The 26168-nt window shown below is 43.4% G+C and overlaps 1 protein-coding gene across 1 annotated transcript; it reads right to left on the bottom strand.

Moving 5' to 3' along the window:
- Positions 1 to 2563: 2563 nt before the first annotated feature.
- Positions 2564 to 26168, bottom strand: PANX1 (pannexin 1). Its single transcript, XM_040057195.1, has 5 exons — positions 25910 to 26168; positions 16786 to 16925; positions 7395 to 7618; positions 5235 to 5905; positions 2564 to 3566 (listed from the first exon to the last, which is right to left on the bottom strand). The coding sequence occupies exons 1-5, from the start codon at positions 26088 to 26090 to the stop codon at positions 3487 to 3489; spliced, it is 1296 nt and encodes a 431-aa protein (XP_039913129.1). The 5' UTR covers positions 26091 to 26168; the 3' UTR covers positions 2564 to 3486.

The following is a 26168-nucleotide window of genomic DNA, read 5'->3' as shown; positions in this document are numbered from 1 at the left end:
TCCTTCAGGGGAGGGTTGATAACATGGCATGAACCAAATAGATATTTGAATATTTAATGATATAAAGCCGTAATATTTTCATTACTTCAGAAATACAGTTTCTAATGTTTAATAGGAGTAATTAGCATTATGCTAGTAATTTAGTATATTAAGTCAAATATTCCATTATGAAGAAAGCACTCTTCTGGAGCTTCTGGCCACACAACCTGCGTGACAGAAACACACAAACTGCCCCAAACCTACAGCTAGGTTTTCATTTGTGCCCCTCTCATATGGTCTGTGCAAAGTGGTGCTCAAAAAAAAGATTTCTAGGAAAGTTTATTCCAGTGGCACAACTTTGACCCTTCCCCCCTTCTGTGACAGGCTCACCTGTGCCTGTACTGGGGGTTAATTACCACCTCCACCTTCAGAAAACCACTCACAACCCGATTTCCGTCCTTCTGTTCTCAGTGTGCAGTCAGGACATCCTTTGTTAATGGGGTTCTAGGCTTAGGCACTAAACCAGTCATCAAAGCTGCTACTAAAACATCCACTGTTCCCAATAAGGAAAAAAAAATGGACATAAAATATAACTTTGCTCTAAAAGTGACTGACAACATCCGGAGGCAGAAAAACAGCGGGGTACAGCTGCTTTTAGAGGCATGCCATCTGCTAATGGAATAAACATTTTTACTTGCTCTCTGCAGTTCAAATCACAAGTTTTAAATGTCTCAAGAGCTACTGTAAGGCAAAGAGTGTGCAGAGGAACTAGTTGCAACTCTCCTGCATTTAGAGGATTATTATGAAGAGGCTGAAGATGGACTCTTTTCCATAAAGCTTAAATTGGAATTCAGCCCATCTTTTGAAAATGGTAAAACACAGCAGGAGCTGTGTCACTAAAACATAAGTAGAACTGAGCTGGGTTCAGAAACACATCTGTTTAAGAAACACATCTTAAAACGGGAAGCTACAGCTGAAAAGTTGGACTGTGGTCAATTTGTAGATGGTAAATTACATGGTGAATATGCTATTTATCATGTGCTGACACTTTCTGAACAGTTTTTCAAGGTTAAACAGATTTTGAACCAATTCAAAAAATTGCTCTGACAATTTTATGAGGAAAAAAAAATAAAAGAGCAGAATTATACCCACTGTCCAAAATGTTTTCTCAGGGTTTAGCATCAGACCACATGTATTTGCACTATGGCAACATGTGACTGTTCCTGGAACCTTCGGATGCTTATGCTGTTTATTTCACAAAACTGATTTTATTTTAATAACCAAGGAAAATTGATAGGCATTTTATTAAACACTTTAGAAGACAACAACAGATTCACTGCAGCAAGCCGTATTTCTAAATACAAAAAGGGGAATTAGTGAAAACTTCGGTACATATCCAACATGAAACATGAACATGTGGCTTTCAGGAGCTTTGAATTTTAAAGACTGAGAACTTCACTTACATCAAACCTTTCAAACACATCTGCATCACAAAATCTCAGTATTGCACTATATCTCATAGTCCAGGACATACAATGCACAAAGTGCACCTGCACTGCTTACATATAAAAGGCCATCAGCAACACATTAGCATAGCCAAACAGAATTTAGGAAGGGTCAAAGGGATTGCAGGCTTGGTGGCAGAAGTATAGCAGTAAAATTCAGCAGTGTGGACCACCAGTGTCCAACATAAGCCCTGTTTTGTGCTGGTAATGCAAGTGACATTAGGATTGCAGCTGTACTGCTGTCCTGTGCAGAGGTAGCATAAAACTATGGCTTTAAAGACTTCTTTTAAAATAAGGCTTGTCTTAGTTGAAAGCCATAAGAAAACTGAAGGGTTCTTGTAATACCAGCCCTAAGTGTGGCACAGCAGCACTTTCAGATCCACTTGTTCAGCAGCGGCTGCCGGATTCAAGTATGGGCACAATCTCTGAGATCTGCTGCAGCACACAGAGTTCTGTGCAAAAATGGTAACACCAATTGCTCCTGTTTGCCCCTCGTCTACAGCCAGATGGAGAATTCTAGCAGATGAGAATACAAATGTGGGTGACACTAAGGAGCTGGAAACTGGAAGTCTTACCTAGCTGCAAAAGAAGTCCTTCTTTGTTTAAAAAGCCAACTTGGAAGAGGTGACAGGCAAGTAATTTCACTTACAGGGACAATACAGAAAAATAAGTCAGTATATCACATTTGTGAAGGATACACACTGCCACTGTGGTGCTTCAGCCCCCACCCACCTCACCTTGCAGCTAATATTTCAAGAGAAAGGTGATTTTAATACTCACTGAAGGTTGAGGTCTTGGGCAGAGGGGACAACATTAAAGCTGAATTCTACTCTCCCCAAATGGTCCGATAACAAACTAATGTACAAACATTTCCCTTTATTTTGTCTATTCCAATACACTTAAGCATCTTTAATTAAAATCTAGTCACAATGTGTGTGGGGGAGAACAACCTTTCATAGTATTTACATCTACTTCACCTTGGCTGTCGGGTGCTTGGCTCTGCCAAGGCATTTGGGTGCTACTTTAACACAAGTTAGTTTGTCTTCTCAAGTATGGTTTGGAAAACAGCACAACTAATATTGCATTTGATACTACAAACATGTTGAGAAAAATTCTACACATAAAAAAATTACAAAAAAATTTGACAAACTATTACAAAAATAGAACCAACTTCACTGATCTTCAGTCCAAAACTCCAAGGCAGATTTGTTAGACACTAAGACCAAAACGACTGAGGGATAGAAATTAAAACAATACTTAGCTTACACATCATTACATTTTTTTTAAAAAAAAGTATTAAGACATCATTAATTTATTAACCATAGAAAATTCAAAATCCCTAAAATTTACTGTACCTTCTTAACATTAAAACTGTTTGTAGCTTCTTTTCCACCAGTGTCGAGTTAATCCCAGACATGAATGTTGGGATGACTAACCAAGACATCTCAGGCTGAACAGAGAAACCTCTATTTTTCCCATGAAGACACAGCCAGTATCAGTGGCAGCCACCATCCAGGACACATTAACCAGATTTGTTACAGAACCCCACCCCTGGCCCCCTTCTCCAGGTCAGAGAGCCCAAAGTTACCTTACTTAAACCCCAGAAGTGAGATGGCCCCTGCTGCAGAGCAACACTTCAGAATGCAACATGGCCATATCTTTTTGCTACCTGCAGGTTTATGTTTCCCATCCCTGTCCAGAATGGAGCGAGCTCTGTCCAGCTGCCAGCTTCAACTGTTCACTTGTTACCCATGATAGAATTGTTTTGTCCTTGTTCCTCTCTGTGTGTGGTTTGATTTTTTTAATAAATAATGGAAGTGTACAGTTTTCAGGCTCCTGATTATTACATAACAAATAGTCTGTAAACCAGTGTGGCCTCTGGGGAACTGTCAGGCGATTGAGAAGGTTGCACTCAAGAAGCAGCACCTTGCGCTGAGCGCAGCGGAGGCAGAGGAGGAGCCTTCCCGCTGAACAGGCTCCTGGCTCCCGCAGCTGGGGAGCGTCAGCACGAGGAATCTACAAGCCTTTGACGAAGCCTCTTGTCTTCTCTCGCATTCACGCTGCCACCATCGTCTGTCAGAACTGAAGAGAAGGTCAAGTTTTAGAAGAGAAAGGGCCATCAAACCACTCAACACCTTCTGGTGCACAAAGGAGCTGCCCCCACGGCCGTGCTGCACCGCCCGCGGTCCTGGGCCGCCTCCACTGTCCCCACGCCCCGCACCAGGGCGCACAGCGCTCTCCCAGAGCCAGCATGCACCACTGGTTTGTTAACACGGCCCCTAATTAAAACATGCTGACACCACAAGGGACAGAGGACAAGACGATGAGCTGTGGGCAAAGCTTTGTTGATGGGCGGTGGAGCCTGCAGCTGTCCCCAGGCAGGAGAGGGGCTGCACCAGCCCGAGCTGGTCACAAACACAGCAGCTTCTTTCTGCAATGCATTTTAACAGAGCTTCAAGCATGAGCTTGTTCTGATCTGGACAAAAATAAATCCTTGAAGTGTTTTCATGAGATGAAAACAATCTCAGAAATTCTGCTTTCAGACAGAAATGAGTCAGATTTTCTATCAACTTTTTCAGCTCCTTGAGCCCAGATCTCCACCTTAGGCTGTTATATTTTACTTCCAAACTCCCCTGTCATTTCAAAATCAGACAGATTGGAGAGGAAAACAATATGATGTCAGAATTACCCTGAGCTGCTGCACAAGAGCTGGCTGCCAAAAGGGCTTCTTCTGGTTCAAAAATAATTCTGCTTGTTTGTTCTGAATTCCCCTGTTGTATATAAGTTGACTTCTCCAAATCTCAGACTACCAGAACTGTTTGACCCAAGTACAGAGGAACAGCTAACCTCTGGGTACTGATGCTTCTTTTTTATTAATTACAGGGCATAGCTTTCTGAAGAGAAAATAGATTTATTCTTTTCCTACCTTTGAAACAGCCCTCTAACTTTCCTACAGCATTGTGTTCACGTACTCAAGGTAAGCTTCTAAATTTTAATGCATCCTCACTTTTGGTTTATACCTCTCCCTGGATATTTGTCTTCTCTAATTCTGTACTTGAGGAAGGAACTGGTTTCACAATTAAGATATACCACAGTTTTTAGGACAGAATCCTAGACTGTATATTACAAGAGTGACTGTTCAAGCTGACTATGTCTGCAGACTGGTGGGATATCCAGAAAATTTGCACCAACACAGATTGACTCAGACCATTTTGATAAAAATCTCTTTGCAGTCAATCTTCCTTGCTCTCTGTGAAAGCAGGAACTGGAGCATGTTCACTAACCCCAGTCCCACTTCCCTTCTTTTGTCATTTTCTGTTCCTCTGCCAGCAGCATTTCTGAGCATCAGACTTATTTTTATATTCACCCAAGACTTCTGCCAAAGTCTGAATAGAAGCAGAAGCAGCAGTTACTACAGTTTGCAGCTTCTTTCTGAAAAAAAGTCCTGAAACCACCAGCTTTCTCACCTGAGCTGCTTCAAACCCAACCTACCCTAGAGCTCTCTCTTAGTGTGCAGGGGGGTCTTAAGCAGTTAAAGTTCCAACAGCTTAGTGCCAGAGCAGAGATGTCAGCAAGGACCACCAGCCTAACAAACAGGGTTTAGCTGTGTCACAGACTTACACCACTGCAGTCTTTGGAGGTTACAGCACTTAACACAGCAGGCAGCATAGCAAGGAATAAGCAGGTCCATCACCTTATAGAATATATTAGTAAGTTTTTTGGTAGGAATACACATCTAGATCAGCTTACCTTGTAATTCTGTTGCATCTTTTTCCAGCTCATCTGTAATTGTTTCTTCAGGCTTCTCCAACTCAGCGGTCCCTGGCTTCCCATCTATGGTATCAGTCTTAATAGTACCAAGGTTTACCAAAAGCTGCATGACATCAAACTTCTCAGAAACTGCAATGTTCTCCAGCACTTTAAGGCATTTAAATGATTTAAGTTCACTCACGTTTTCCTCAAGAAAGAGGAGGTAAAGGCTTAAGTCATCAAAATGCTTCGACTTAAGTTTCAGAACATCAAAAGTTGGCAAGATTTCATACACTTTGAGAAAACCTGAATTCCACCTCCATGGAACACACATTGCATACACTACCAGGGGCATCAACAGCAGATAGACTATCAGGTTAATGTAGCTGAGTACCTTGAAGACACCAACAGCAATAAGCTTGCACTGAACCACTTCTGGAACAGTTGTGTCGTTCTTCAGGATCCCAGTTTTGATAGTGCAGAGAAACTCATCACTCAAAGAGGAGAGACTAATGTAGTAACCCAGATAGAGGCATGCAATGAAAGTAATTACTAGTGTGAGCAAACGGCATGTAATGTATTTAATTATTAAGCACTTGGAATTCTTTTTTGTCTTCAGGTACTGCTCCACAATTGGGTACTTAAAGTAGCTTTCAGATATTTCCCACAAACTGAAAAAGAGAGAAAAAAAAATCAAATCATATAGATTAGATGCTGCAGTATTCACCTACCTCAAATATCAACAAGACCTAGTGTTCTAAAAGAGACAAAAGATTGGAAACCTTCTTAAAATCATAGAATCACAATATGGTTTCCATTAGACGGGTTCTTTAAACATCATCTATTTCCAAGCAATCCCCATGCTCTGCCATGGACAGGGACACCCTTCCACTAGAACATGTTGCTCAAAGCCCCACCTAACTCAGCCCTTAGCACTTTGAGAGATGGGGCACCCACAGCTTCCCTGTGCCAGCCTCACCGTCCTCACAGGGAAGATGTTTTTCCTGATGCAAGGAAAAAATCTAATCTAAACCTACTTTCTTTCAGTTTAAAGCCATTCCTCATTGTCCTGTCACTACATGCCCCTCTAAAAACCCCCTCTCCAGTATTTTTTTCCTTTTAGGTACTGGAAGGTGCTTTAAGGTCTCCCTGGACCCTTCTCTTCTTCAGGCTGAACAACCCCAGCTTTCCCAGCCTGTATCTGTAGGAGAGGTGTTCCATCCCTCCAATCATCTCGACAATCTTCCTCCAGACCTACTCCAACATGTTCACATCCTCTTATTGAGGCAAATGAAGGGTAGTTTTATTGAAGTCAATAGAAAACAAATAGAATAGCAGATAAATGAAAAATAGCAACACTAATATAGAAAAGTCGCTTAAGAAACAAAGAGTTCAAATGCTGGAAAATTGAAATAAATTTGTAACTCTCATGGCAACAAAATATTTTTGTCCAAGTACAGAACAGGTGCAGAAAGCAAATCCATGTGAAAAAGCAGACTCTCCAAGCACTTGTTCAAAAACAGAACACTTGAAGGCTTTTTACTTGTCAAGACCTCACTCCATATGTCAAAGAGGAGACCCAAATTCCCAGTGCACTACTTGTACCCCCACATACAGAAACAGGTACCCTGACCTACAAGGAAGAAGGAACTGGATCTGGTTGGAACAGTGCACCAGCTTGATCAGAATGGGAGGGGGTTGCTTTTGTGGTTTTGATGTTAGGGTTTTTATAATCATTTTTTTGATCAGAAGCTTTGCAGACCTATATCTTAGAGAACAGCAACAAGTTACAGCAAGTAACTTGGCAGTGTGCAAGTGACTGTCAAGAACATTGAGAACTGAGGACTGAAGTATCTCTTTTCTTACACTCTGGTGGGCAAAACTATTTAACACCTATTGCAACTAGAGAAATCAGAACATCTCAGGTACTAAGTAATCTGAAGAGCTCATTACATGTTTTCTTTGAAAAAAGAAAATGCTAAGTTCCAGCTCCAAGTACCAAAGTAATCATTTCAGAGATACTCTTTATTTTTAACCAAACTTAAAACTGTGTCAAGTCACCACTCAAACCTTTGCAATAAATTTTTAAGTGAGTAGAGATGTCACACTTGTTACAAACTTGAAGAAAAGGGCAGAGGAACCCAAGCTCCAGCATCTTACCTCTGTGTCAAGTTCTCATTAGCAGCTGGAATCAAGTCAGTAGGGTCCCTGGGGTCTCCACTTCGAATGCTATTAGCAGCTTTGATTGCCCTGTTATAGGCTTTGTCAAGTTCTTCCATGATAAATTTCAGGTCTGAGGAAAGGTGAGGTGCTGCAGTGAAGCGCCAGAACAAACATGGTAGATACAGCAGGATAGCAACAAGCAGAAGGATGTATGGGAAGAACTGCAGGGAGAAAATAAACCCTAATTAGGCTTCACCTGCATAAGTAGTAATTCAGCCAATCACCACCATTTCCCATAAGCATTAGGCTTCCTAGAGGCCTATTAAATCCCTATAACTTTATTTAAATCCTTCTACTAACACCCAATTTTGTGATTACTCGGGATATGCAGGGAAGCAAAATCTCTTTTCAAACAGCTCCAATAACTTTGCTGCTGCTTACTCCCACCAAAGGAAAGAAGGAAAAAAAATAAAAAATAAAAAATAAATAATTTTTTAAAAATTTAAAAAAAAAAAAAAAAAAGGCATGCAGAATAAAGGTGCCATGATCCTGATAACATTTTCCATCTTCTGTATACTCAGAACTGCTGGAGCTGACATTGAGAAAGACAGCATTAACCTGGGGAAAAACAAATAGCAAAGCAAAGCAGCTATCAGAAGGGCTGACTGAAAGAAGATAGTGTTGCCTAACTCTCCCTCCTCGATGTGTCACCACTGTTCACGGCAACTAAAACACTCCAAATACCAGCAAAATCTCTCCTGCTTTCCATTAGCTGCCAGGTTAAAGAACAGAGCTGCTAGAGCTCTGCTTTGCCTGCAAACACACATCTGCTCAGAGAGCATGACATCCAGTGACTGTAAAGGATGTAAGTGTGGCTGTAATACTTCAGGTATTAAAATATTTTCAGATAATACCTAAATGGAAACCAACATCCAACATCAGAATGGTCTGGTGTTAATGCAGCCCTGAAAAGTCAGCTCTTACATGGTCACAACTGCTCAGGGAAAGGGCTGAAGCATGTATAAAATACAAGTCCGAAGCTTTTCCATCTTTCTTCTATTCATTCACAAGTAGCTTCTGTCATGCAATTTTTACTGTAATTCCTTCCAGCTGCAGGAAAGGTGGTGTTTTCTATGTACTCTGACATTATATTCTGACACATACATTATGTATGCAGAGACATGATGTAAGATCTGGTTAGATGAGCAGTTTGCTAATGAAATGCACTGCAGATTCGGCCAACCTCTAATTCATTACATTCAGCTTTTGATAGCAAGCACGCTAACTCAAATCCAGCATCAGTTCATAAGGAGCTTTAAATGAGTTGAACAAATATGAAACAGATGTAAGGCATCACAAGTGTTACAGCCATGTGCCCATGCACACATTCATTGGCAAAGCCAGCGGAGATTGTTAGAGGAAGCTTGAACTGAAGTCATTAATCACAGCAAGTGGAAAAGCTACACGTACATTTGCAGGTATTTAACAAGAAGAAAATCTGACCCTAATATAACTATGTTAACTTGTGTTTGCATTAATCAAGAGAGAGTAAAGTTTTCCATGCACAAAACAAGTAATTTGATGTTATGAAACATTTTATTCAGGAAAACTACTTCTAATATCACCTACCATTAAAGCAAAATCCTGTGTTATTATTGGCAGTAGGAATGCATATGATGTATTAGACCTTACATGACTGACTTCCTCTACCCACTGCAGCCCATAAAAACCGTGCAGAGCTCTGCCTTCACTGCTGCCTCTCCTTCCTCTGCACACAACAGATAACATCACATCATCTTCCTTCTCCCAAGTGGAGACTTTCCAATTGAGATGTAAAGCTCTGGCATGTCCAACGTGTTTTGGACATCTCATCAACAGCACAAGAACTTGGTCTTCTTATTTATAACTGTGGACAATGCCACAAGACCACAATCAGGTCTGAGTCCTGATGCCTTGGTCTACCCAAAACTTCACAGTTTCACGTCCAGGCTCTATTAGACCTCTAAATTCTCTATTATGTAGAAATAGAAACAATCTGTCTTTGAACCCATCTTACTCTTATCTAAGCTGCTGAAACACATTTTCCATAGGTCTTAGCAAATGCTTAAGATTGCTTGTATAGCCGCAAAGCCTGTTGGACTTCACTTACACCTGTGTCATACACCTCTGAGCCAAATTCCACTGGTGCCAGGTGAGGAAAGAAATGACAAAGACACATCTGATTTAGTGTAAGGAGCAACCAAAACACCTTACATTGGTTGGCACCGCTTGGCTTTAGTACTCACTCATTTCAAATTTTACAGGCATACGATTTATTCATTCCCTTCCTGACCCTCAAAACTGGAAACACCATCAGCAGTATCCCATATAATCCTAGAGAGCTCTTCGCCCTGAGTACTACAAGACATGTGGTAAGAGGCAAGATAGTTTTCACAATGAAGTTACAGCCCCAAACCTCCATTGTTCCAGTCTCTACTTCTTCCTTTATAATTTTAAAGAATTCTGCACTTGTGTTGTACATGGGCATCAGCCCTCTTGCTCCTTCCCAGATGTCCTCCAATGTCCCCCTCGAGCCTGCCCTCATTAGGCTGTTGCCTTGAAAAAACCAGCCTCTGCCATCTTGCCTTGCACCTCCTCCTCTCCCCAGCTCCTTCACCACTGTCTCCTCATCCAGGAGCATCATGCTGCTGGGGAAAAGGCACATTTGCCATGCATTTGCTGGGCTTCCTCTCCCCAGCCTCTCATCACTCCCAAAGCTGCAGCTTATGGCAGCATAAGTAAACTCTATACAACTCTTTTCGGAATAGTCCCAAAACCAGAGCAACAACACGATCATCAGCGCAGCTCTGGTTTGCAAACTAAAGTCTGTATTGGTCATCTCTTCCACAGCACTTCATGCACAACTCCATCCTTCCCAGATCCTGGCTTTTTTAAAAATGAAAGTAAAAATGAAAGATACACTTGTTCTATTTGCTAACAGTAGGCTTAGATAACCAGCAAATTGTTCTGAATCATTAAAATTTAAGGTTGTGAGTGACAGGCTGAAGTGAAAATGCAAAGTCATCTGGCATGAGTCCTAGGTTTCAGAGAGCAACAGACTTGGGTTGTCCAGCTCATCTGACTACACTTGACAGTCAAACATAATAACTTCCCATTTTAAGAAGAGGACTCTGTGGTATTTGTGCACAGACAACCATGTGCCATCTGCCTTTCTTTTACGGTTTACGGTTTTATGGTTTATTTGCTCCCAAGGCGCCGACTACACAAGGAGGAAATGCCACTTCAGCCTTGCGCAGTCTGTAGCATTGAAGCAGAAGGAAGTGTCGCCGATCCCACAAACCGGATGGTCAAAGATACGCCAGAGAAAGATACTGGCCCAGAAGTAAAACTCAGTTTTTCCTTTGCTGTGTAGTTATCAAGTTCCTTTTCAACATATCCAGTATGGGACTGACAAAACAAGTGGTGTGTGCAGCAGGGACTCAAACTGCAGTGCCCTGTATGTTTTCTGCTATGTATTGCTGAGCTCCTGAAAGCTAAGGATGCTGGAAGCAGGTTCTCCTGCCTGAGTCTGATGGCACACTGTGGGGGACAGCAGGCTCCCAAGGAAGCAGAGCACTTGGAAGCCAAGAGGCTACCCCTGTACTGCTGCAGGTCATGTCACTTGACAAGCCTTCGAGCCCTGTGCACATTCCAGGCTGCTTAAGTAAATTTGTTAGTACTCAGCTACTGCTCAGCAAGAGCATGTGCATGGGTAGAGAAGAGGAGGCATTTGAGCAGTCCATTTGCAGAAGAACATAAGGGGCTAGAATCATAAAACTATCTTTTGAAGATGAATAAGCACCACACTCTCCCAAAAGTGAAAGATAAAATCAGACTAAAACACAAAATAGTCTGTCATCACCAGCTTCAACTGTGCTAAGATGAAGAAAATACACAGCAAATAAGTTAAAAGGGCATTTTAAATAACTGCTTTATAACCTCAAATATGCTTTTATCATTAAAAAAAAACCCAAAAAAACCAACAAGCTGGAATTGGTGGAGTGACGCAAAAGGCATTTTCAAGGACCTAATCTACAGAAAGCTTGCCAGGGTCTGGATAAAAATGCCTGGAAGAAGATGAAAATAAACAGTTATTTAGAAAACAACAGCTTTCTAATTTTACTGCATCTTCAGTTCTTACTTCCTCTAGCAGACACCATACAAGTGACTGAAAGCATTCTGACTTCCGCCTACCTGACCACGGTCAAAGAGTAGCTTGAAGTACAATAGCACAAAACTTTAGCTGCACAGGTCTGGGTAATAGCTTTGAGAAAATTAATTGGCAGACAATTGAAAGAATGAAGCACTGAAGTGCCTTCACTCATTTGACATTAAAATACGTGAACATGGTGAGATGTCTCCCTGTTCAATTCCAACTTCGAAAAGAGCCCAAGCAAAGGCACTAGTCCCCAAACAGGCTAATGACAGTAATTACACGTTTCCAGAAGCAAAGACATTGAACTCCCTCTGGATACGACCCTATTCCTGTTTGCAGCAATGGGAGGTGTCTCATTGGTGTTCAGCAGAAACAGCTATAAATGACGGACCACTCTAAATGAGATCCTATCCTGTCCCCAAATCTACAAGTGAATCTCAAACCCTACGTGACCTTTACCCCACCTGTTACATACTCTCTGTTTTGATACAGCTTCAAAACTGTACTTCCTCATTTTCAATTAGCTCAAGACATGATCACCAGAGGAGGCTGTGATGGTTGTATCCAGTTTATTCTGGACTTTGGGACAGCAACGTGGTAGTCAAGGGCTGCCTGGAACAGTGCCCCAGACCTCTTGCTGGTGTACACAAGTCGGTCATCACACTCCATAAGCAGTGGGCAGCCCAGGGCCTGTAAAACTTTCCTGCATGGCTACAGACTGCATGCCAGGCTCTCCCCTTGAGCAGGGATACCTCTCAAGGTCACTCCTCAAGGCTGAGAAATTCCTTGCTATAACTCACTGTCTGTAGGTGATTAATAGCATGCTTGAAGTCTTAGCTAAGTGATATGAAGGATTGGCAGTGCACATATAACCATTTAGACATAAACTGTCGAGAAGTCTGGGACTAAGTTTGGACCTAGCCACACCTGAACTCCTCCCTGAGAAGTTTAGAATACAAGGAGTCCTTTCTGAACCTCATGGCTCAACAGGAGGGTCTCCCTAACAGTTCTCATTCTATCCTCCATGCACTAAATAATGAAGTGTATCTTCCCACTGAATCTTGATAAACCACTGTCACATTTACCATTGAACAGTATTAACTCACTGTTTTATATCAACACATTGCTGCCTCTCTCTTATGAGTGAAGTAGATGACTCCATCAGCAACAGACTGAAGTAGCTCTAGCACTACACTTTCAAACAATTATTTATTAATGCACCTGCATATGGGTTTCCTTGATCTGACAGCCCTTAATCTCTCTGAGAAGGGTTTACAGGTGAAACATGAGGAGCCCTCAGTCAACTAAGAAATTGTACAAACAATGTGTAACTAGAAGCAGGTAAAATTCATGATTATAACTGTATCATCAATAAAATTAATAACCCCAAGGTTTGTTTTGGTGTATTTACAGACACGTGACTCAAAGAACAACTCAAGACTCCATGGTAAATCTCATGTCTTTTATAAAAAGCAAGGGTTTTCACATAATTTTACTTCATGCATACAAAGACTGCAGAACCACTCTCTGTATGCAGTGCTTTCAGCAGGTCCCAAAGCACCTGTCCTGAACTTTGAAAGATCTGCCAGACAACTGACCTCTCCTGGCTGTGCCACATGTGCAGACCTCTTCTTTCAGTCAGGTGAATTGTTTGCCTGCATTTCTTCTGAGTGTAAATCCGCTTCTTCTCAATGACCCTTCACCTCTTCTTTGCTTACCTTTATCTTCTTTGCTTCTCTCCAGTTAATAGCAGACTAGAGAACACAGTAATTAAAAAAAAAAAATCCCTAGAAGACACTTGATCATAGGCAGCTCCAGCCTAGCAATCCAAATTTCAGGGCTATAAACTGGTCATCATTCAGTGTTCAACCACCCCTCAACCTGCTTGGTTGCCATCAAGAGCCAGTAAGATGATGCTCACTGTTTTCCTGCTTGAGCTTTTATAAATTTCTCTGTGCACTATGGATTAAAAAAGGCTTCACACTGCAGTCTCCACCCCTACACACAATGGCCAAAAGCTTCTCCTTCCAATTAAGAAAGCTTCTCCTTCCAATTAAGAATCAAGACAAGTTTTACCAAAATAACTTGTCAGCTGGAGCATTCATCTTTATTTGCACAGGGCAGGCAAAGACAAAACTCCTCCATCCCTCATCACCACTGACTGTCTGTCTTTCCCACTCACCTCTAGAAACCAACATCTCTGCTCTGACACTTCAGACAGACACAAGAAACCTCTTAAGGGAGTTAAACCTGAATGGAAAATCCCATAAGAAAACAGAGGCAACAAAACAGTGAAGCCTGACCAGAGTAAGTTTCATCAATGACAAACCTGAAGAGGTTTGTCTCTTGTCAGAGGACTTAACTATATAATAATTTTGACAGCTCTTTCACTGACAAAGAGAAGGAAATCTTAGCATTAAAATAAGAATGCAGGACCAACTCAGTCTCTTCTTTACATTTATCTATCTGCAGTTATTTAATCTAGTGTCAAGAGTTTCCAGGATCACTGGAAATTTCAGAACTCCCATTCTCCATGGAGAGAGGTCCTGGGCACCCTGTAGGAGCACACCAACCACTAGAGAGTCAAGGAACCCAGAAGTTTGCAATATGCTCCTTTTCAGTTTACAAACTGATAAATTCAACCCCTGGGAGAGATCTCCGAGAGCAGAGAGGACAACCAGTAAAGGTGCCAAGCTTTGGGGAGTGCCCAGAACTGAAACTCTTACCAGAAAACCAAAAATCCCAGAGCAAACTAGAACTCTGAAATAGGAGGGAGATGGTAAGGTTCCAGTTTTTCTGTAATGCAGCCTGGGTTTGACAATCCTCCAGAGCAACCAGACGCTGAGAACAAAAGCAGTGCAAGTTACTACAAGTTGGCTTCTTCACCAAAGAGCTACACCTGCTCCTACTTTCTCTCTCTACCACACTGAGCACCATCCCAGGAGGCAGCACTTCTCACAGAGCACAGAGAGTATGCCAGAAGGAAATCCACCCATTTAAATCAGTAATGGGGCCTACAACCTCATTCCCCTAAAATCTTCATATAATGCCTCCTTAAGAGTTTTTTATGGAGCCTTCTAGCATGCCAATACAGTGAGATACTGAGTGAGTCAGAGTTTTGGAAAGGACCTGAGATGCGCTGCAAATAAAAGCTCTGCTTCCCAGAAAGCAGGAAAAAAGTTTTAAGTGTTGTTTTAAGAAGAACTGGGCCTAATGACCCCTGCTGTCGCTCTATGTGCATCCCTGTCCTTACACTGCAGAGTCAGGTCTCCACTGATCTGAGCACAGGAAGTCTCCCTTTTCTCCTTAACATCACTGTGCTCCCAAAAGGCTCTGCTCCAGCCATTGTTAAAATTATTACCGAGCCAAAATCCGCAGAGCAATGAGCTTCTGCATACTTTGCAGTGCAAGGTTGGGGGGAGAACCCAAGTCTTCCTACAGAAGTGATCCAAAGCCAACCCAGCAGCTGTTGGCCCTGGACGCAAAGAACAGCCTTCAAACACCACAGTGGGAACCAAAGTTCACTGTTAAACAGCTGTAATGCCACTCCTGCCCTGTAAACTTGTAAGGCATAGAGGCTGATCAACAACCAGAAGCATATTAGTCAATGCTGACCTCCCAAGAGTATCTGCAGCTCCCAATGCCTGGATCAAAAGGTAGGGTGGCTAATCATGGATCTAGGAAGATGAGTCACCAGCCTGTTACAGCCCCTGGCTCAGCTGTGCAAATGCACATCCTGCAGGCAGTCTGCAGGATATTTACAAGGAAACATCATATACCTACAAGTCATGGAGGAACTGCAGCAATTTCTGGCACAGCACTAGTCAGCAAATTAGCATGGGTGGCATCATAAAAGTATGAGTGCTTAAGCTATTTTTGGCTGGCCAACAAGCAGACCCAGTGCTATCAGCAGGTGACTATCGCATTAAATTCAAAATAAAGAATTTGGGTAACAAGAGCTCATTCCCTCAAGAGAAAGGGGCAGCAAAATATCCAGGTTTGGTGGAGTTTCCAGGGCTGTGAGATGTTCCAGCAGCTTAGACTGGCCTCTGTAGAAGGTCTGGCTGAAGTGGAGCTCTAACAGTGCAAAGAAGAGTTCAGGCTAGAAACCAACAAGTTTGGCTTTAATATTCATGAGAGGTTATCTGTGCAGCTAACTGGAGAAGCCAACAGTAAATCCTCAATTAATGATTTTTGTCAGCAAACAAATCAGAGACAGCCTTGAGTAGTCTCTCAGAGATTATACCACCGGATGACCACATAATAAAATCTGAGGCTCAGGATACAGAAGCAAAAGCCAGAAATACAGGTGCTGCAGGTCTAATACCTGAGCTCCCTCTAGCACCAGGTTCTCCTCTGCTTCCAGGTGCCAGGAGTTTATTTGCTGGGGCAAGTAATAAAAGGGCTGAGGAAGGCAGAACACAAATTTCCAGAGCCCAACAAGCATTTCTTTCTTTGGCATCAGCACTGCCCGAGCAAGCCGAAGCTGCCTCTCGAACTGAGTCAGCTCCAGGCTTTGGCGTGGCATTAACTCAGTGTGTGACTCCTGCCAAACCCCTGCTAACTGCTTTGAGCCAGCTCCAGTGTCTTAAAACCTACTGCACTTTTAACCCATAAAATAAATCTCTTTCTGTGCTTCACATGATGCTGATTTACCTGAAGCAATGAAAGCCAGCTCATGGTTCGTCTGTGGCCATACAGAAGAGCACGCTGAAGACAGGGGTTAAACCTGTTGGTACCAGTGATTCATTTCATCTCTCCCAAAATGTCTATCTGCCACAAGTCTCTCTCCATGCACAACTGGCCAAGAGTAACACAACAAAAATACAAAATGTTTTTATTACCCTCTTTTCCTAAAATAAGCTTTTGATATAAGCATTAAAGCAATTGTTGTGTCCTGTATTCCAGTTTTAAAATAGCTCCTGGCTAAAGCCAGGTGAAGCATTCACTCCAGGGCAACACAGCAACATTAACATTATTCTTGTGTCAGATAATTGGTGACCCATTATTTATAAGCAGAAAATACCTTCTCTAGTACTACCCTCTTTGGAAGTAAGGAGAAGAAAACATTCTAAAAATAGAAAGTCAAGTCAAAGGCAAGGACTACAGCAGAGCAGAGAAACAAGAAAAGTGAGGCAAAGGTAGGTTTCTATCTGGGAATAACTTTGCCAGGAGATGGAGACCTATACATACTTTATGCAGCCACAGGGGTATGTTTTCTAAGTTGTTGTGGGATGGTTGCCTCTGCTGCACAGCTGCCCAGCAGTAGGAGTCCACATAAGCAGCTTGTCGCCAGGAGAAAGAGCTGGGTGCAAAACAGCTTATCTGAGCACCTGGGAAAACAAAGCAAAAGTTATTGCATCCTCGAAAGATTAAAAAAAAAAAAAAAAGAGAAGAAGAAAACTAGTTTTGGAAGTCAAAGCGCACATTTAAGATGTTATGGTATCCAAAGTTAACAGGTTAAGCAATCAGACAAAGCACAGCAGTTCAAAGGCTGTAACTCCTGCAGGGATTCATCTAAGGAAGTCTCCAAAGGGTTGAGACAGCACATGAGAACACTTATCTTTTCGGCCTGTTTCTGTAAGTTTTGTGGGGAATGTGACCTTAAAGACCTTTCTCACCAGCACTTAACTCAGGCTGGCCAAAGGGGAAGTAACAAAGTTTGAGCAGATCAGGCCTGAGGCAACAAATGCCATCACATACCATCGTGTTACAACTTCCCAAGAACACAAGCTACAGCTCACATGTCTATTGTAACAAGACCTCAAACACCATTCTTGCGGCCCGGCACTCCTTGCAATGATGGAAGGGTAGGTTTTCCCAGGGTGCTGCCACTTCTGCCTCTGAAACTGCAAATTACTTGGAGGGCTTCAAATTATATCTGTGAAAACAAGGATTTCCTCCTGTAGTTTTTGGCAGGGAAATTGTGGCCCCAGATACCTCCAGAGGGTGCCAGGCCCCGCCTCATCAGTGCAGTGATGTGCTGCGTCCAAGATTATGCACGACACCATCATTCCCATTTACTCCCAGGATCTCTCCAGCTACTCAGGAGCTTCAAATTAAGATCAAGGCCCTAACTGACAGCAAGAGCAGCTACTTGCCAGCCTTAGGGTCAAATTCTGCTCTGTCCAGTCACAGGCAGCAGGTGACTCCTCCCACAGCATACCTCAGCCAGGAAGAGTGGTTATGGGACATGGAGTATCAGTGGCTCCTCAGCCTTGTAAAACAGGATGAAGGGGTTCAACTTCCTTTCTGAAGTTTTGATAGTGAAAGCAAACCCCTCAACACACATACGTTTCCACCAGACTTTCATAAATGTTGCAACAGAACAGTCATTCACCAAATAATGGCTCTTCCATGGACATTTCTTCTAAGAGCAACACTTCCAACATTTTTACCAATATCTAAAGACCAACGGGGGAAAATATTGCTATATTTTTTTCCCCTAAACATATTTATCTAAGTTATGCTAATGGCATTGCTGAGTGCTTTATGGGAGTAAGTATGTAATATAAGACTGTATCAATGGTCGTGCCTTTTTGCTAGCTTAGTTTTCAGAGAATAAGAACTCCTTTGGGAAAAGGAGGCAACTGCATTCGCCTTGTAACTTGTACAGCCTCTTTACAATGTAGCATAGTCAAGGAGCTTTATGAATAAAAGCCTTTCCATATGATTCACTATTATAATTATTTCTAGGGCTGTAGTATCATAAAGACATGGTTTGATCATCATGGTTTGACCTGTCACGAGTCTCTCTTATGGAAAACAAGTTACTGTTTATCAGAGCAGAGCTCACGTGATTTAGCAAAGTTGGCACCAGACAAGCACTTGCACTCCCCCAAAGCCTTGGGAGTTTTTGTCTTCCAGATGATTTCCATTAGTTGTGAAAAGCTAAGAAATAATATACCACGGGAAAAAAAAAAAATAGGAAAAGAAGCAAAGAAAAAGGCAGGCATTTAATGTCGTCTCTTCACTGGATGGGGACGATTCATGCCCTGCTCTCATCATTTAACCAGTCTCCTGCTGGTGGCTGTGCCCAGTGTGGAGAAGCAAACAAGTGACCCTTTCAAAAGAAGAGCAATGGAGTGCTCAGAAAGATGCTTTGTCTTATTCATGTTTGTGTATCCACAAAAAGAAACACATTCCTGACTAATGTGTTCATTCTCATTAACGGGTGGAACACCACTTAAAGTGATGGAGTGTTTAAAAGGCAGGCAGGCCCCTTCTACAAAAACTAGTGATGAAAAAGGCAGCCAGCCTCCTTCTCCAAAATGTCATGTGCACAACTTCATACCAGAATAGCTACAGCGATGCCAGTGCTGCAGCAGAGCAGTGACCATCACTCACAACCCCCAGCGTTTCACCAGGGGCACTGGAAACCTGACTTGGCAGCCAAGCAGACAGAGATCAGCCTCAAGCAGGGGGACACTCCAGTTGTTGTTCTGGTTTTTAACTAACTGATTGCAGTCTTGTTTGTGAACACTTGTTAATTCAAATTACAACTTTGCAGTAATGGTAGTAATGTTAGGACTTATACAGGGAAGATGCTTGTGTGCACCATTCTTACAAAACACAGACCATTACACGCCCCAGAAAATGGTCCCCATTTTCCATCTTTTCTTCCTTTCTTCCTTGTCTCCTCCAAAGAAGTAATAGCAGTGTATATATAGAGAGATAATTTACTTTATGTTGGACTATTCTGGAGGAAGCTGAAAAAGGAAATCTGTAGTTTCTATCAGAGAAATTTGGCACAGGGCTACATGCCTTCCACAGACCCTCTGTGCACACAGCTATGCACAGGGCTAGTTTATGAGAGGCTAATAGTCCTCTGCTATCACAGGAACAGCCTCCTGGCTTGGTGACATGAAGCCATTCCTGTCCTTTGCTCCCACAAGTAATAGCTTGGGAAAAAGAAAAGCTGCAAACAAGCCCAGAAAAGCAGGGAGATGAAATATACAGCAAGAAGGATGAGGAATAACAAATGACTGCATTTGTTAAGCAGTCGTCACAAGAGTCTTTGGCCAATTTATTACACTTGGCAATGCACTTTTTTGGTAATCATTTCCCGATAATAAATTAGCTTTGGAGAAAGAGCAATAGGGATTTGGCTTTTACTCTAGAAAAAAAATGGGGATAAAAAAATGCCATTTATGATGGCTGTCCTAAAGACAGACCACCCAAAAGAGCTGCAGAAAATTAAGGCAGCAATAGGTGTGCAATCACATATGATGAAATGACACTTTTCCAAGAGTGCTAAGATTACCAGATGGAGCTGGTTGTTGGCAGCAGGAATTACTTTCAGGCATGCAACTGAGTGCAGAGTACAAGCCTGAGTCACTGCAGCCAGTGCACAGCAAGGACGAGCTGTCACCCCTCCCAGCTGTGGCATGTCCTCATGGGTGCTGTGCCAAGAAACTTCCAGCTATTGCCTCCACGTCTGTACCAGGAATACCCTTTCTTACCCTGCAACTGGCTCTTCTGCAGCTCCTACACAGGAAATTTGTGTATGAGAAGAAACTCCCAGAACCCCAAGGAAATCTCAAAGTGAAAGGAGAATCCCTGTCCAGTACTGGACTGTCTTGCTGGGTCCAAGGCAGCATGAGCTGAGAGATGAGCACCCTTTACAAAAGAGAGGGTAAAGCCAGCAAACCAGACTGGTTTCTTCTTCAGTGGCTCAAACCCTCTCTGCTGACTTACACATCTAATTAAGAAACTACAACTAACAGACAGGACTTTCAAGAATCAATGCTAATCATAGGCTTAACTATTTTTCTTGAACCAGGATCAAATGATTGCAGTTGACAGGATTAAACCTTCAGTAAGTAATTATTTGGATTCTAATACACTGCAGTCACTGCAAAAAGATTTGCATACGCTTGGAGGAAAACCTGGCCATTAATTATTACTATAATTTTCCACAAAGCAAAATGAACTTGCTGTGATACCCAAACATCTGATTTGATCTAGCGAGAATTATGCTCTTTAGTAGCCACTAAAGAAAAACCTAAACAAGAAAATCAAGACACACATGGACAATGTACGGACTGCCAGGCATTATCCAGCACACATCCTCCGCACCAAAATTAAAAAATATTTTAAGCAATGAAAAAAGGAATCCCAATGCATAACAAAGAAATGACCAGAGTGGAAGGTTGGGTGAAACAGAACCTGTCGAAGAAGGAAGTATAGAGGAAATGGGTGCCCTGGAGAAAAGAACCTGTTCCCAGAGGTACTCTGGCAAAGGAGGACTAGCAGAATGTAAAGCTCAGGTGATACAATGTTTAAGTGAAGTGGGTCAGAGGAATTAGCAGCTGTAGTTCTCTCTCCACAGGGCTGCAAGTTATCCCTCAGAGAAGTCTCAAAATCATGCAGTGGGAAAAGAACTGGGTATTTATCAGGCATAGCCTTCAGAGTGATAAGTTTTTTTGATTCACGGGGAAAAAGAATTGTAAATTAAATTTCCACCCCTGAGATTTAAGGAAAACAAAATGTTTCCCTTCATCTGAAGGAGAAGCATTACGAAACAGTGGCAGCGGCCATCTGGCTTCCCTGCCAACATGGGTAGTACCCCAAATCTCAGGCAACACCAGAGGTGCATGATTGTTTTTACATTTATTCTGGCACCTAAATCAGTTCCCCATCATTTCCACAGGAAATGTAAAGCTGGCTCTATATGAATTAAACAGAAAAAAATCTTACCAACAGCTGGAAATGCTCACCCAATGACAGTTCAGAACTTGATAGTAAAGCAAGTGTTTTCACAAGTTTGTCCTGGCTGCCCAGGCAGGCCTGTGCCTGATGCTGGGACTTCTGCTCTTTCCTGAGCACTTCTTATATACCAAAGAGCAGCACAGCAGAGAGTGAATCCCAGCAGAGAGTGTATCCTGCTGGGATCTGCACCTCTGCTGACAGAAGTTCTCAGCCTGTCTAGCTGCTCTGGGCTGAGGCTACTCACACACTTGTTGCCTCAGTTCTTCATCAACGCCCCGGGTTTCACAGCATCCTGCTGCATTAAATTTCAGGTGTGCAAATGTAACTATTAGCATACAGCCTGCTTCAGCAGCACTGGGAGGGGTTTTCCCAGCTCTCAGCCAGCAGCTGCCATAATATTAGTCTTGGGCTTAAGTACACCCAGCCCAACTTTAGCCCCCAGCTCTTACAAAGCCACAAAATAGGATTATTTCCTAAAAGCCACCCCAGGAACTGGCGAACATGAAGGGAGAGGGACATCAGAAGGGAGGACCAGACAGGAGGTAGCAAGAGAAGAAAGGAGCCCAGTTCCAGAGTTATGACTGTTGTTTCCAGTATATTTGTTGTGATTTAATGGTTCTAGTGCAGCAAATCTCCATTTTGACAGATCCATGCAGATGCTGTGGGTTGGCCCATGGTCAAGTACTTCCTAGCCCAGCATCCTGCCACAACTGATAAGCCACCTTATAAGGTGATAAGCACCACCTAAGCCTTCATTATGATTACAACCAAGTTTCTCAGCTGTCTTTAGTTAACATGTGATAGTTTCTGTGTCCTGGAAAGGTTTAGAAGGTGTTTTCTTATATGATAAAAGAGAGATGCTAAAACACGTGGATTATTTCATCCCAGCTACGTATGAGCCACGCACAACCAACAGCCAAACCAAACACGTAGTAAGGGCTGCTGTGGCCACCACAAAATTCCATTCTTCTCCACTCTTTCCCTCCCTTCTTGTGTCCCTTCCCAGCCATCACCTCCCACAGCCAGTACAGGCTGCCCACTGCACAGCTGTGCCTGGATGCTGTTGTGTGCAGGAGGTCAGACATCATTTGGTGACAAGTACGGATGAGCAGCTCACAGTTTCCTTCCTACAGAAAAAGATGAAAATATTTGATGTTGAGTGGACAGCTCTTCTCACATCTGCTTTTTTTTCAGCTGCAACCCAAGACAGCCATGGGTACTTTTTCCAGAACTAAGCAGAATTTTGGCAGAGGCCAAACAAAGCAGCTTGTTTCGATTTCCTCTCTGCTCATCAGACTGTACCCGCTTAGGGCAGCAGCATCCTGCTCCAAGCAGCACCTTGGGAATAAATGTCTATGTTTTCAGTCAAGCTGTCTACAGTAAGAAAGCACATCTTGCAATACACACAATCTGAGTTTAGAAACTGGAATTTCAATCCCAGCTCAGAGCTGTTCTTACAAAAAATGGGACAGATGAAATTCTATTCATTTCTGGCTCATACACTGCTGAGGGTGCCCCATCTCTCAGGGTTTTTCCCCCTTTATAGGAAGAATTGGTGATTTAGCTATATTTAGATGGTTTCTGTTACCACACTACCTGATCACGTCTAGTATAATTTACCCAAAAACTGCCAAATAATATAAGGAAATAATATTGTGTATATTTAAGTAATATATATGTACAACACAATCCTCACAATCCTATTGTTATTACCATTTTCCCATTCCCAGTACAAACAAAATTGCATAAAATTACGTAAAATTGTAGAAAACAAGGTCTAGCTGCAAAGAGGTAACAGGTACAGGATTTCAAGCAGCAAAGATTCCCAGGGATAGCAGACAACAGCTCAGTCTCTGCTTAACTACTACCAGAACCAGCTCACAAAACTACAACTAACCATGGGTTTCTAAAATACAGCCAAAAGTAAACTCAGGTTAGTTCTCCTCCTGCCCCTGAAGGATGCCAAAGTGAGGCGCAGGCAGTAACCCCAGAGTTTCAGCACTGTTCACCAGTTGGGTGCTGCAGCTGGGTTTTCCACACCCCTAGCAGAAAAATCCTCTGTGATTCAGCTGAAATATCATTTATTTCCTGAAACTCCCATCAAAACTAAACTTGGTGGCATCAGAAAACTTCCATAGCCTTTGTACACATTATAGTAATTCCGCACACTTAAGAGCAACCACGTGTAGGAGGAAAATTGCAGATGTCTGACACCACACTGCAACAGAACAGGAAAGCAGAGCAGGAAGGAAAGGTGACAGGATGAGGTGCCAAGAGAATCCAAGGTGGGAAGAATGCAATTATCCCAACAGAAATAGGAACTGAGCATTCATTTTTGGAAAGGGTGTTCAGTTTTTGTACTCTGAGGCAGGTATTTCCACCAAGCACTTCCATATCCACCTCTGAGTTGTTCCTCTTCAGACCTAAAAACAGACCCTGAAATTTTCCCTCAGTTTAGCACTCCTGAGCTTTTTTAAAGCGTGATTACATCACAAAGTGTTTGAAAACAGACCTTGTTGCCTATTTTATCGCTGGCTGAACACCACAGCACAGACAACCAGGCATTTCCAGCCCTTACAATCCTCAGTATTCCCCCAAATCCTTAATGGAAGCAGCTTTGGGCTGTCCCATAAGCAGCCAGCCTGTTGAGCTGCAAGGACTGTGTGGGAAGTAGGTGACAGCTGTCACAGCAGCATGGCAGATTTACTATCACTTTCTGTATGGACACCACGTGGTGCAGTGTCACCCATGCCCGGAAATAACAACAATAAGTTCTTCTATTATTTGTATATTTCTTTTTCAACTAAAAAAGCTCATTGGGTTTCCAACCCAATGATCTCTTCTAACAGGTTCTCAGGATTATAAACAAAAAGAAACACTAGCAAGATGTTTAGCCCACGTTTTTGTTCTTGCTTAATGAATCTACTGCACTCACAGATTCAACTTGAAATAGTTTTAATATTGAAATAACTGAAAGATGTGAACTTGACTAATCTGAAAGAAAGGCACACGTTACCAAACTCTGCAGTTCAACTGTGTGCTTGATCTCTGTGTAAGGGAGTAAAATGAAAGAAATAAAAGAAATGTTGGTACCCAGGCACTATTTCAAACTGGATCCAGCACTTCAAGAGTAGAAGTAGAAAGAATTAAGGGGCCCATATACAAGCTACTGTACAGAAACACAAATCCTCTTTTTCATTGCTTTAAGAGGAAGAAATGTGCATATATCAGTAGCAGATCTAAAATAAAAGAAGCGGGTTAGACTGCAGAAATATGGATGTATCTATCCAGTTTCTGGATGAACAGAGCTGCCACGGGCCTCAGATCTGGGCTCAGCATTGCCAGTTTGGCTGTCCCCGTGCAGTTATTGCAGGCCACAGGGATCTGGGTCAAGTGCACATCTAGTGCAATAGGTGTGTAGCTGTTTGTAAATACAGCAATCTGGGGCGTCATATCTTTTAAGTAGTCTGGTATCTGACTAATGCTATTCATGATGGCTTTGCACAGATTCACCATTCATTCAACTGGTGCCGTTCCAGTTTCCACTCTCCTGACATTCACTTTGACTCAATCCTGTAGATGTAACATTGAATGCCAAAAAACAGGTACATGAAGCAAATCAAAGTAACTCTTTGAAAGGCTGGAAATCCTGTGATTCAACCCTGTCTCAAAATGGACAGTATTGCTTATACACCTTTGAAATCTTCATTCACATAGCGCTATTCTTAGCAAATCATAGAAAAGCTTGGGTTGAAGGAGGCCTTAAAGATCATTTAGTTCCACTCCTCACACCAAGGGCTGCTGCACGATCCCTTCTGCAACTTGGAGAGGTGGGTAAATAAACGGATAGTAAAATAGTTAGGAAACTTGGCCCTTTACCTGTAAAGCATAATTTCACCTGCCGAGTCACAGCAGAAATTGACAACTGAACTGGAACAGCTGCAGGAGGGCAGAGGAGCAGCGGAAAGCTTTAGAGAGCTCTCCCACTGCCCGTCCTGTGGGTGACCCCTCCGAGCCGCCCGCAGCGCCAAGGCAGAGCTCTGACAGCCCCTCTCCGCGGCACCTGTCCCTGACAGCTGCCCCGCGACACCGAGATCCCACCGCCAAACATCCCGAGCGCCGGGAGCGGCAGCAGACGGGCAGTTCCCGGGACACATCCCGGCCGGCTGCTCCAGTCTGAACCGCGCTGGGAAACAAAGGGCGGCACGGCTTCGGCGCTCCCCCATCGCTCCCACGGGAGGAGATGCTGGGCTGACAGGCTCCTGCTCGGGAGGCGCCGAGAGAACGGCAGCGGCCAGGGAATGCCCCGGAGAGCAGGAGGGCGCGGGTTAGCGCGGGGAGGGCCGGCCGGGAAGCCCAGCACACCTGAATGAGCCTGCTGCCAGGGATGCTCTCCGGGCCGGCTGTTTCCGGGAAGGCAGCTCTCCTTCCCGCGGCCCAAAGGCGCCCTCAGCCCTGCCCCGAGCGGGAACCCTCCCGGCAGCTGAGCTCCACCGAGCGCCGCGTTCCCTCCCGCCCGAGCTCCGCTCCGCAGCCCCCGCCCCGCCGAGCCCTTTGTCCGCCGCGGGAGGCGCCGGGACCGGGAAAGGAGGGCTGCCGGAGTTACCGATGGAGACCTCCTGGGCGAAGGCGAGGGAGATGAGGAGCAGCGGCAGCCCCACGGCGATGCAGGTGACGATCTTGTCGAGAGCCAGCTCCAGCCGCAGCCCCTTGTAGCGCGTCTCCGGCGGCTCCTTCAGCAGGAAATCGGAGAAGACGTACTCGGTGGCGATGTGCGCGATGGCCATTGCGGGCTCCACTCGGCTCGGCTCGGCTCGGCTCGGCTCGGCTCGGCTCGGCTCGGCTCGGCTCGGCTCGGCTCGGCT

This window comes from Hirundo rustica, chromosome 2 (assembly GCF_015227805.2).
Source record: "Hirundo rustica isolate bHirRus1 chromosome 2, bHirRus1.pri.v3, whole genome shotgun sequence".
NCBI classification, from domain to species: domain Eukaryota; kingdom Metazoa; phylum Chordata; class Aves; order Passeriformes; family Hirundinidae; genus Hirundo; species Hirundo rustica.
Note: the sequence above shows the minus strand (reverse complement) of the source record. Positions and strands in the feature narration are given on the sequence as shown.

Coding starts and splice junctions, on each gene's coding strand:
- PANX1 (XM_040057195.1), bottom strand. CDS start 26,090: ATGGCCATCGCGCACATCGCCACCGAGTACGTCTTCTCCGATTTCCTG. Junction 16,926..25,909: donor CGCCCAGGAGGTCTCCATCG/GTAACTCCGGCA, acceptor TTGTTTTCCCAG/GTGCTCAGATAAGCTGTTTT. Junction 7,619..16,785: donor TACCCCTGTGGCTGCATAAA/GTATGTATAGGT, acceptor TTCTCCCTGCAG/TTCTTCCCATACATCCTTCT.